The 12,504-nt window shown below is 37.7% G+C and overlaps 1 protein-coding gene across 1 annotated transcript in view; it reads left to right on the top strand.

Moving 5' to 3' along the window:
- Kcnu1 (potassium calcium-activated channel subfamily U member 1) overlaps positions 1–12,504 on the top strand; it is a 154,091-nt gene that overhangs the window by 76,884 nt on the left and 64,703 nt on the right. The window contains exon 21 of the mRNA XM_074053317.1: positions 4,752–4,961. Within this exon, the coding sequence (XP_073909418.1) occupies positions 4,752–4,961 (210 nt within the window). The remainder of the gene's footprint in view (positions 1–4,751; positions 4,962–12,504) is intronic.

Here is a 12,504-nt window from a genome sequence, read left to right as displayed (position 1 = left end):
AAAGGGCACATCCTTTTAGAATAGGGCTGCTTGGCTCTATAGGTTTAAAAGTCATGATAATATCTGGAAATCCTCTGAGAGAATTGGCTTTCAAGAAGAATTTAGGAGTTTTTCAATAAATGACAAAATGGAAAACTTACTGACTTTAGATTAGCACACATTTTAGATGGAATATTTCATGATTTCAGATCCAGATGAGTAGTATCCTCAGTCTACTCCCATCAGGTAATTATCTCTTTATGGAACTCATTAGATTTTCTTGTTTCTGCCAATGTCTCCTTCCTTAATATATTCACTGAGAAGTCAGAAGACTTGAATTGTGACAACAGCTTGTTCTACTGGTCAGCTGTAGTTGAAAAGGTATTACCTTGTGAAGTCTTAGTGGAATGGTAACTCCCAGAAAAGGAAGTCCAAATTATTTCTGTGACCCTTTTCAATTCTAATCCCTCTTTCTTTGATTTCTTCTACCTTCTAAACTAGAACCATACCAGTAGTTCTTCATTTATGTTCGTAATCTAACATGACACAGAGGCAGCTTGGTGTAGTTGCTAAGAGCACCGATTCCAGACTGTTCACGTCTTAGCTGTGTGATTTTGGTCCAATGACATGAGTTCTTAGTGTGCTTCATATTTTTTTGATGTGTTGATAATATTTCATGTCTTAGAGGACTAAATGACAATATTAGTACATAAAGAGTATGCAATTAGATTATAGCAGTGAAAAATACATTGTAAACTATCCGTCCAATCATAAATTATACCTGTATGTTAATTATCACAGAAATATAACTCAGAAAGAATCTTATCATTTTTTCCCATGAATGAATACAGATAAAATAGGAATAGGATGAGAAGTCTTAGGAGATTATAACTATTTTAACCCATTTTCTAGTTTTGGAGGATTCAGAGTGTGAACACCAGTAGAGCTAGTCTTCAGAGAAGAGGAACAGTTGTCTTTTACCCTTCTGCTTGGAAACTTTAGATAGGTTATTGGAAACGGGTTTTCTCAGCCCCATCTGTACAGTGTACTGCCTTCTATCTCACCATTATAGTTTCGAATGCCTAAGATTTGGTCCTCAAAGAGGGCAGAGAAGGGGGCATAAGAATCTTGCATGTGATGGAGGGGGGAGGGTGGGTAATTTGAAAATGGCCCTTAGGAAATGTGTGTCCAAAGTCCTCTAATCCCTACCACCGTTCTAGAGCTGTTTTAGAGTTGTTCTTAAAATGCTAACATTTTTGTTGTGATGGAGTTACACCTAAAAGAAAGCAGAGTTATAAAAATAAAATTAGAGCGTGTGAAAGAAGTTAGGGACAAAAAAATAGTAAGTAATGGTTTGAGTAGGTTACAGATTTATCCTACTTCACAATTTTTTATTTTTTATTTTTAGCTTTAGCCCTAGGTGACTTTTTTCACAAATACACATGACTTATAATTGATCCCTTTAAGAAAAGGACCAGTTTATCCAATGTCCCATAGGGAGGAGAATTCCAAACTCAGAAGGCTGAAATAAAACTATACTAACAAGCCCAACAACTCACCTCCCCAGATTGGCTTACTTGAGCAGCGAAGTCCAGCTACAGCCTTCTCCTGTCGTATGCCTTTAGTTAGAAGATGGTAGATGTTTCTGGGTGACCTTTTTTTTTTTAATCTAAAGCAGGGTTCAGGGCCACATGTACAATGAACCCAAATAAAAAGAAAAACAATTTGGGAGCAAAACCAAAAGGCTATACTCAAGTCTCTGTAGTCCTGTATTTGTGACAGTTGTAAGTAGTCTTCTGATGCTAGAGTTGATTATGGCTTTCCATAATCTCAGTCCTTAGTCTGTTTTCCCCCTCAGCTCAGGCCTTCCTTCCTATCTCAGAGGTCTCACTGTCTTCCTATTGAGTTTCCCTGGCTCTGTTCTGATCTCTGCTCAGACCAGTCCATGCCATTTTTCATAGCTTTCATTTTCATGAAATTCTGATCATGTCAATATGTATATATTATGATATATTATGATATATATCATAATATATTATGATATATATGATATATTATGTGTATATATTATGATACATGTGAAATATGTATATATATGTACATATAATTTGTAGAAGAATATTAACTCTACTCTTCAGTCTGGTTTGTTGTACAGCTGCTTCCTCAACTCCTAAGAGTAATAGTTCTTATCCAGAGTATGTAATGTCACTTTTGAGATATCATAGGGATTAATAAAATAATACATTTTGTAAATAATTTCAGCAATTTAGCTATCAAGTAGATTTTGAGCAAATTCAGGATTATTTAAATAACATGGGGACTATTTTCATTGCTTTGAACATTTAATAACATTTCTTGAGAAAGAGAGAAAAAAGTGGAACTATTTCTATCCACATCATATGAGGCATGTCTTCACATGCAGAAAAGCAAATGCTTGTCTATTGAATTTTTAAAAAATCATTTCTTAAAAGAAAGAGAAAGGTATCCAGAATGATGTCCATGTACAGGCCTTTAATCTTTCAACCATTTACAGGTCTCAAATATATTCCTCTTCTATGGTGACTAACGCTTTATTTAGAAAGCTTCCTTAGGATGTTCATAGGGATGTCATCATAAGCTGTTGTCAGATACTAACAATCTAGTTAGAGTGTTAGATAGAAAGCCATTGTAGTTTTTCTGGCCTAAAATATGAGAAAAAAATTATTTCCAACTGTCAGCTATGGATAGATAGGCAGATAAAAATGAAGTGATCAAACCATCTTAGAATAATACCGGGCTTTGGTTGCTTATCTACCATTTTGAAGAAGGAATTTTGTCTTCCTATTTATTCTTTACTTCTTTCCTCCGAATATGTGGCATAGCATTGGAACTGGAGGCAAAGCAACACTAGATGGCCGTTACTTCTTCATCTGCCCTGTATTGTAAGTTGCTAAAGACATCAGAGTGATAGAATTTAGAGTTGCAAGTAATGAAAAGAGGTCATTTGAGTCATTTCATCCTTGACTTTTAGGCAGTGAAGATGTAGCCAGAAACTCCACCAATTCCCTGCAGTCTGCTCTTTCCAGCTCCCATACTTCCATCATTTTAAAAGTTTCCAAAATTACAAAAGTGATTAATGTGTTTTCAGAAGAGGCACAAGGGAAGATTCAAAGAATTAACAAAAATTTTGAGAAATTCACATAAATGCTCACCTTGCCCTCTTATCCTCTTCTGCCTCTGCCCCCTTTTTAAAATAGCTGGCAAATGTTGGCTGGGAGAAAACCAGAGGCTTCCAGAAAGTTCTGTTCTCCCTAAGCCAGTTTGGGCATGCTGTCTTTTACATTCCAGAACTTAGCTTCTATCAACTGTACTAAACTTGCTAGCTTTTAAAGACTGACAGTTGGAAACACTGCTAGTCCTCTCAGATTTTACTTCCGATATCCCCTTCCCAAGCCACTCCCCCAGGGCAAAAGGTAACTGAAATAAGGAAGCTTCTGTCAACCTGAAAATCCATCAAGCCTCCATATGTAAGAGAAGGCTTCTGAGGATTACAGGTAGGGAGCCCTCTTATTTCAAACCTGGCTCTTAACACCTGTGTGACACAATTACCGTGATTTAAGCTGACAAATCACTTACCCAAAGGATGTCTTTTTTCTTCCAGAAGTGTGTTTTGGCTCAGTCTATGTTTTTTATGGATTAGAAAGGTTCAGAAAGAATTACATCAAAAGAATAGGGATTCCAAGGTGTTTTTACAGCTCTGTCTGCTGTTGTTCCAAATGAGGTGATACTTGAGTACAAAGGCTTGTACCATGTAACTCCCCATTGTGACTGATCTAAGTATAGAAATGACACCTAGGTTGAAACTGGTGGAAAAGGCTATGTCTCCCTTCTCCACTTGGGTGGGCAAGGAAGAGAAGTTGCATGGTGACTCCCCTTTGTCTTTGTCTATCACCTTAGTAACTTCTGCTTAGAGAATCTCCCTACCTCTGATCAGCCAGCAATCAAGTTCAGGCAAGCAGAAAATGCAGGGTTCTTAAAGAGTGGATGAGAAGCTTTTAACTTCCAAAGCATTATTTAGAATGTGGTTTCTTTTAATCACAATACCTGGTGCCAATTTTTATTGACTGACAATGGCTTTCTAACCCAGAGTATTGAAAAAGGATTCCTGGGTTGAATTGGGATCCAGGAAGAAGAAATGCCTCACTTGTCACTTTTCCCCAAATTTAAAGCAGTTTCCTATTGCTCATTTAATCTACTAATTTCAAACATTCTTGCATTTATCCTCATAATCACCCTTCAAAGTCATGGTATTATCCCCACTTTGCTGAAGAGAAAATCATTCTTTCTTATTATTTCAAGATTGGAAATTCCCAAAGATTTTGAAACACATCTCCTTTAAGATTAAGATTCTTCATAAGTCAAAATAAATAATAAAGAAAGCCTTGCAGGAAAGATTATAAACTGGTGATGCCCAAGGATAATGAATTTTAGCCTGACCAGTATTTGCAGGAAGGTGGTAGGACTTGGATAGAAATGCTTTCTCTGAGTCCTCAGATGGACCCAGATCCTGCTGCTAGCAAGAAGGCTCCCCAGATAAAGCTGTCTTGGATGAGATGGGAAGGGGGATGGATTGGCATGGTGCAGAAGTAACTCTAGAGGTATTCATTTTCATAGGTCATATGGAGTTGAAATCCTTACTCTAATTCTGTTGAGGAAAATCAAAGAGTTTGCTATCATACATCATCCTAGAACTAGTCTGTACCTAAGGATCCCCAACCTTTCTCTGTTCACAGAATAGAAATGTCTCAGTTAATGAGAATGCACCAAAAGAGCCTTGGAAGTGATATCATGCCAACTCACCAAGGCTGTTGTGCTCTTGCAGGGGCAGCAATAATGGTGATGAAAAGAGCCACACAGGAATTATCCTCTGGTGTAAGAAACCAGGATTCTTTTGGAAGTCAGGCAAGCGGGCGTAGCCTCAGCCTTGCGAGCTTTGGCACCAGGTAAGCACCCAGAGGACCCTGAAACTCTATGCTTTCTTGTGATTCACTCAGCAATAAAAAAAAAAAAATTGACTTGTACTAGAATATTTGCTTTATTACCTCTAGAATAGTTTTTCCCCAAAGTCAGTTCATCTCTAATTCCCCCATATTAAGATAAGAAAATATACCTCCTCCCACCATTGCTTAGATGTTCTATACTCAGAAAAAACAAAAGTTACATACCCAATTTTCTTTTAGATCACCTTTCAGGCAACCTAGAAATGAAGATTAGGGACAAATTTTAGCTACTAGAGGAATTTTCTATTCATCTCCTTTTTTCAATAAATTGAGTTGGAAATTGCCTAAGTTTTTGCATATGCAAAATAGGGCACAATGAGATCTTCCTCCCTTGCTCGCTTTTTCTTATGGCTCTTTAGTATGTTAAAACATCTACTGACCAAAAAGCATGGTTAGCAGAGGAGGGTGATCTGCTTAGTTGATTTTAAATAAAGGGTCAAATGAAAAGGTTTGACATTCCAAACTTTAATGTAAATAACTCTGACCAGGTGCAGTGGTTCATGACTGTAGTTCCAGCTACTCAGGAGGTGGAAATAGGAGGATCACAGTTCAAGACCAGCCTGGGCAAAAAGTTAGGGAGACCCCTATCTCTATCAATAAACTGCCTGTGCTCTCAGTTATATGTAGGAGGATTTTGTCTATTCAGCTCCAGACAAAAATGCAAGACCCTATCCGAAAAAATAACTAAAAATGCAAACAAAATAACTCTGTAATGTATTGGTAGTATTAAATTTGGTGTGTATATTATACTAAGAAGATCTTTAATGATTGAGAATTATGACTTTCAAAAAGTAAAATATTATACTATGAATAGAACATAACCATTAAGCTCTGGCATTGCAAAATGTCATGAATACCAGGAAGAGTTTTGGAAATGATTGAGTTGCATTAAGTATTTTAAGCACTTTGTGGATACAGCCATTATGCAGAACAGTATGAAAGTTCCTAAAAAAAAAAAAAAAAAATAGCTGGTGTATGTTCCAGCAATCCCATTTCTGAGCAAAAGGATTGAAATCAGTATCTCAAGGAATTTTCTGAGCTCCCATGTTCGTGATAGTATTATTCAAATAGCCAACATACAGAATTAACCCATGTGCACATCAAAAGATGAAAGGATAAAGAAAATGTGATGGAATATTATTTGTTCTTTAAGAAGGAATGCCTACCATTTGTAAGAAAATGGATGAACCTAGAGGATTCTATGCTAACTAAAGTAAGACAGACACAGAATGACAAATGTTGTATACGCTCATTTATATGAAGAATCTAAAATAGAATATATAGGAGTATGGTGGCTGCCAGAGGTTGTGATATGATGGATATGGGGAATGTTGATCAAAGGGTGCTAAAAAGTAAATAAACAGAAACCCCTTTGGATCTTAGCTGCTAGTGTATACTCATTAAATGTTCCTTTCTAGCAATAATCAATTTTTATACCTAAGAAAATGTAAGAAATTAGGCTGAATACATAAAAAAGTGTAGTCTTCCAAGGATATGAACTTTAAAATAAATCTTTTACTTCATCTCATTTTAACATAATTTAACTCTTTTGTTATATGAAAAAAAATTCATGCTTAACCAATGAGCCTGAATTTGGTGTTTGGTTAGCAGAGGTGTTATTGGATGTTGAGGTGGGGCAGACAAGTACCTGAAACACCAAAGGTGCCACCACTTCAGGGTGCAGTTGCTAAGAGGAGCACAGAAGTCCTGGGAATTACAGCTTCTACCTTTCCTTGCCTTCTATTTAGTATTGTTTTGAAACTAGATGGTGGGGGCAGGGGGGAGAAATGACCCAAGCCTTGTATGCACATATGAATAAAAAAAAATTTAAGATACCAAAAAAAAAAAAAGAAAGAAACTAGATGAGATAACCAGTGGGACTAATTAATTGAGGGAAAGGCACTAGGGAATTTCAGGGAATCAGGTATTGCCTCACTACTATTTCCAACAGCCAAGCAGCTATATACTAGCGTTGGGATTTGCATGATTTCCCTTTGAACATGGTTGGTAAGCAGGTATTTATTGAGAACCTCCTACTGTGCCCAATGCTTTTGTAGATACAGAAATCATGTTCAGCCTCCATGCAATCTAGTTGGACAAACAAGATAAACTCATATGAGATAAATAGTTCTGGCAGATCACAAGAGGAACAGATCAGTGCTGCATGGTGGGAGTTGGGTAGGAGAAGGAAAGGTAGGAGAGAGTGGGATCCCCAACTTTTGTGAACAGTATGACATGAACATGGCATGGGAAATGTGGAGCCTCCATGCACCAGTTGGCCATCCTGACCACAGTGTGATGAGAAACAACATCTCAAATTTCTCATGAACACATTGTTGGGAATCATATTGTGCATGTGTGTGCATAAATGTGCACAGTATGATATACACTGATGCAACATTGTTATAAAAGCATGAGTCAAATTTGAAGATTGTTTGGAGGTTATGAAAACAACCTGTGTCTAGAGTTCTGGTCAAGTCCAGGATTTCAGCAATTTTTTCCCATGTCTTCTCTACAGTAGAAAAGTTTGGCTAGCCATGGTCAATCAAGAGCAATGCCTAAGTGTAATTTTAGCCATTCAATTTCACTGGCTTTTCCCATTATGTTTTAATGCAGCTGCAAAAACAAACTATTTTAGCTTACTGGTATTTTTCTCCCATTGTCTTTAATTCGCCTACTGTCTGTGATAAACAAAGAAATGGTCTAACCCAAAAATCTGAAAGGGAAGTTGATCCAAGTGGACTGATCTATCTGCAGACCTGGTACATCAGCCCTATGTCTCATTAAGGATCCTAAATGTGCTTTGAGAACCCTAAGAATGATGGAGAGACCAGATCATCTTTAAAGCTGATGGAACTGCTTTAAAAAATCTTTAAAATTCATTCTTCCATCTAAATTCAAAATCAAGATGTGTGCCTATGAACTATGGAGTTTCAAAAACTGCTAGGGTGCACACTGTCCATTCTGCACTCAGATGGTAGAACAGGAGTCCTCCCTTATGCATGCTTTTGTTTTTCATGGTTTTAATTAACCACCATCAATCATTATCCAAACTATTGAATGGAAAATTCCAAAATAAACAATTTATGTTGTAAACAGCTTTTGTTACAGTATATTGTTGTTGTAATTGTTCGTTTTTATTATTGTTATTAGTCTCTTACTGTGCCTAATTTATAAATTAGACTATGTCATAAGTATTTATGTCTTGAGAAAAACATTGTATATATAAGGTTCTGTATTACCTGTGGGTTCAGGCACCCACTGGGGATCAGAACATATCCCGATGGATAAGGATGGACTGCTGTGTGTACCCCAATAGATAAGTGCCCTTTGAGGGTGAATTTCTGTGGTATTTTATCAATGGAGTTGCTTAGCTAGGTTGATTCGAGTACATTGTTAATGACAGATCTGGCCCACGGCTTTGTACTATAACATAGGAATTTTTGCTTGTTTGTTTTGGTTTTGTTTGTTTGATTTTCAGGTCAAGGCTATTTCCAGCTAGCAAACTGGCAAACATATGTCCTTGGTAATAACAGCGAATGGTAAGATAGACTGCATGGCTTAATCGAGACAGATAGGCATTATTGAAAAAAAATGTTGAGTGTGGCTTGGGCTATTTGTGACCCACTTTTGATGTGTTAAGAGTATTACATCCAGGTACCCAAAGCAGCAGACTATTATTTATAGTTTTGCTGACAATGGCCTCGATGCTATTAAAGACATAATCTTTAGGCCACCAGTGGGTTTTCCAGTAAGCTCAAAAAGTACTGTCTTCTATTCTTAGTACTTACAGTGCTATAGACAGCCCTGACTTACACACCAGTTATAGTCCAGTATTTCTTTGTGTCCCTGCTCTCTTTCTTTTCCCACAGAATAAGCAATATTATAAATAGCAGTTAGGCTCCCAGACAACAGCACAGAAGACTTTTTAATAGGGGGTAGTTAAATATATATTTGTCCATGAATGAGTAAGTAAATAAACACTAGCTCTATTCAACTGAGGTCGGTGTCCTTTAATCAAGGGATCAGAATATCAGAGAAAGAAGGTAAGTATTTCCTCTTCCTTTTCAGGGAGATCAAGTAATACCTATGCAAAATTTCACGCACTCTCCTGAGTCTTCTTGCTCTAGTCTTCAATTTATTTACTATAACTTCCTCACTTAAGTGAATTAAGAGAATTTGACCTATTTTACCTGTCCATCAATTCTTTCCTATACTCTGCCTCTTGTCTATTCATACTCACTTCTTCAATAATACTGGTTTTAATTACATAATAGAAAGAACAGATTTAGGGCCAGGGGTGGTAGCTTATACTTGTAATCCCAGCTACTCAGGAAGAAGAGATTGGAAGGATCGCAGCTGAAGGCCAGCATGGTCAAATAGTAATATCCCATCTCAACAAATAAGCTAGGTATAATCCCAGCTATGCTAGAGCTGCAGGTAGGGAGATTGTTGTCTGAGTCTGGCCCAGGCAAAAATGTGAGACCTAGCTGATAAATAACCAGAACAAAAATGGTTAGGAGTGTGGATCAAGTGGTAGAGTGCTCGCCTAGCAAGCGTGATGCCCTGAGTTTGATTCCCAGTACTGCCAACAGAAGACCAGATTTAGATACAACTAGTTCAGGTGATGCTATGACAGACCAAATGATTCCAAAACCACAAGAAATGATTCTTTTTTTTTTTAAAGTAGTTGTTTATCAACTCATGTAGACATTGAAAGATGTCTAATCAGTGAGCCAAGAAGAGGCAGAAATTTCCAAATGATGTGTGATAGATGTGGGCCAGGAGAAGAAACCATTTTCAATAGAAAGATTTGTCTTTGGGGGGGTCTTATCAGTCTTTCCCTGGAAATCCTCCTCCTGGGTTTGCATAAGCCACTCATATAGACATATTGAAATCTCAACTTCCTCATGTAACTTCCTGTCCCACTATGTCTAAGTGACTTCTATGAATGAGATCATGTTTATATACTTTTACTTTCTTTTTATATACTGCCCATGTTCTTTTAGAGATACCTCTGACCCTACATGCTATTTTCTCTCTCTTTCCTAGTATCCAATTCAGCCTCAGTTCCTCAAAGGCCCACTGGTCCACAAATACCAGACATAAGTCATGGGTCCTACAGCAGTCAAGAGCCCAGATCCCTGTCCTCTTTAGCCTTCAAGCTTCACTCTCCTCCTCTATGAAATGGAGATAATAACTGAGTAACTGAAATGTCATGAAGATTGCATGAGATAAAACAGGTCAAGTTCTTATGTAGGACCCAATACATAATGAAATAGCAGCCAGTGAAAGCTGGCTCCTGTTGCTGTGGCTTTTATAGGGTCCCACCCCATATCTCTCTGCCTGTAACATTCACAAACCATTTCTTTCACATCTCTGGGGAAGGGCATGTAGCTTAAGACCTCTGAAGATACCAGCTCAGTGGGGCATATCAACTGGGTGTTTGGTGACCATCTGTGGCAGTCCCATTGCCATGTCCGATGTCTGCCCATGGTTTTCCTTTCTCCCTCCAGAACTTTTCCATAGCAACTCCAGCTCCTGCCTTGTCTATTTCCCTGTGTCTCCCAGAAACTCCTGAAGCCATGGAGTCTTTGGTGCAAACTACAGAAAGCAAAATCCAGAAAGACTGCTGGGATAATGTCTACCAGGTCAGGAGCTTTTTAATAAGCAAAGCACTAGTCACAGGGACATAGGGGAAATACCTCCACAGGCAGAAATCAAGTTTTTCTTCTGCCACATCCATGCCCTGCCCTACATAAGAGGCATCTGTCCCTACAACCTCTCTCTTTCATGCTTCCTCCACCACACACACACACACACACAAAATTCTTATCAGCAAAGGAGACAGGAACTTTCCTCACACTTTGCTCTCAGTTCTGATGCTTTATTAAATTCTGTGCACTAGATGATTCAGGCAGGACAATCGGCATCCTTAGGCCTCAGTGATGTCTAAACTTATGTCAAAGATTAGAGTCCAGGGTCCCTCCAAGGACTGAAGATTAGATATCAATCATCACACATGGTTCTTCTTTTCCATATTGTGTCTAAACTTTCTTCAGAAACTGATCATAGGAGAGTATGTGAGAGGTTACTTCATTCCCTTTGCTCCACATTTGTCTTTGAGAACCACTTTCCCTCTGAACAAGTACAGGCTTGTCTATTTCAATGTCATGTGGCTAAATCAGGAGCATTCTTGGATTCTGTCATTAATGTGTACTTACTGAGTGTGCCCTTACTCTAACACTTCAGGTCATGTTCTAGAATTCCATATTTGCCTAATTAATGCTGCTTAGCCAGCATTTAATCTTCCAGAGTTGCCTTTGCCAAGAGTCCAAATAACTCCGATGCTCCCGGTCATCTGGTTTCCTCCCTGAAATGGCAGAACATCTAACGTTGTTTTCCTTATTTTAATTGATGCTGTTATTGGTGTTCACCAAAGCCACCAGCAGGAGTGTATGTCTGCTGTGAAAGTTTATAAGTATATTCATCAAATCCCAATACCAAGACTGAAGAAAACAGACAAAATGTGTCCATAAATAGTTACAGGGATAAGAGGGGGCAGGTCTACTGATAGACATACACATGTAGAAATAAGGTTACTTGGGAGGCGGGGCTTATTGTCTCATTTCCATATATTTTTACAATGTAACTTGGTTAGATTCATCCCCTCCATCATTCTTCCTCACCCCTTCCCTGATATTTCAAGTGTTTCTAATAGGTTTCATTGTTCTATTTTCGTACAAATATATGAAGTGCATCAACCATATTCACCCTCCCACTAGTATTCCTTCCTAACAGAACCCGTTGAACATTCCAGTCTTTCATGTGTAAGTGTATATTCATTGTCCAAAGGGGTTTCAGCATGGAATCTCACCCATAAATATATTGAACTTTAATCAGCTTAACCCCCTCTATTATTCTCCCTTACCCTCCCCCCACCCTTATTAGTCGACAGCTTTCAGCATATTTCATTATGTTATCTTCCTACAAAAATGAAATGAATTTCAATATTATTCACTCTATCATTCTCTTTTCCTTTCCTTCCTCTATATATGATTATGTTTGTATTTGTGTATATGCTTATCTTCTGGATTTATCTTCCACATATGAGAGAAGGCATGCAGCCTTTGTCTTTCTGAACCTGGCTTGCTTTGCTTAATGTTATTATCTTCACCTCCATCCATTTACCTGCAAACAGCATAAGAAATAATATTTTTAATCACAATAAACCTGAGTTCCAAAGACAGATAGTTAGAGTGGCAGGGAATATAAGAATAAGAATTTGTAAAGAATGAAGAGGTATTTTTCTATAACCCCTCTAAATACCTTCTATCTTATTTTTATTTTGTATCTATAAATAATAATCAGATATTTGAGAAATAAATGCCATATCCCTCGCAAAGTACCATACACACAGTAATAATTCACCAAATATGTCTGGGACAAGTTAATTCTTCAGATTAACATACAATATTTTATTTTT

The sequence above is a fragment of the Castor canadensis genome, chromosome 14 (genome assembly GCF_047511655.1).
Source record: "Castor canadensis chromosome 14, mCasCan1.hap1v2, whole genome shotgun sequence".
Lineage (NCBI taxonomy): Eukaryota > Metazoa > Chordata > Mammalia > Rodentia > Castoridae > Castor > Castor canadensis.
The sequence above is the reverse complement of the archived record's forward strand: the minus strand, read 5'-3'. Positions and strand labels throughout refer to the sequence as shown.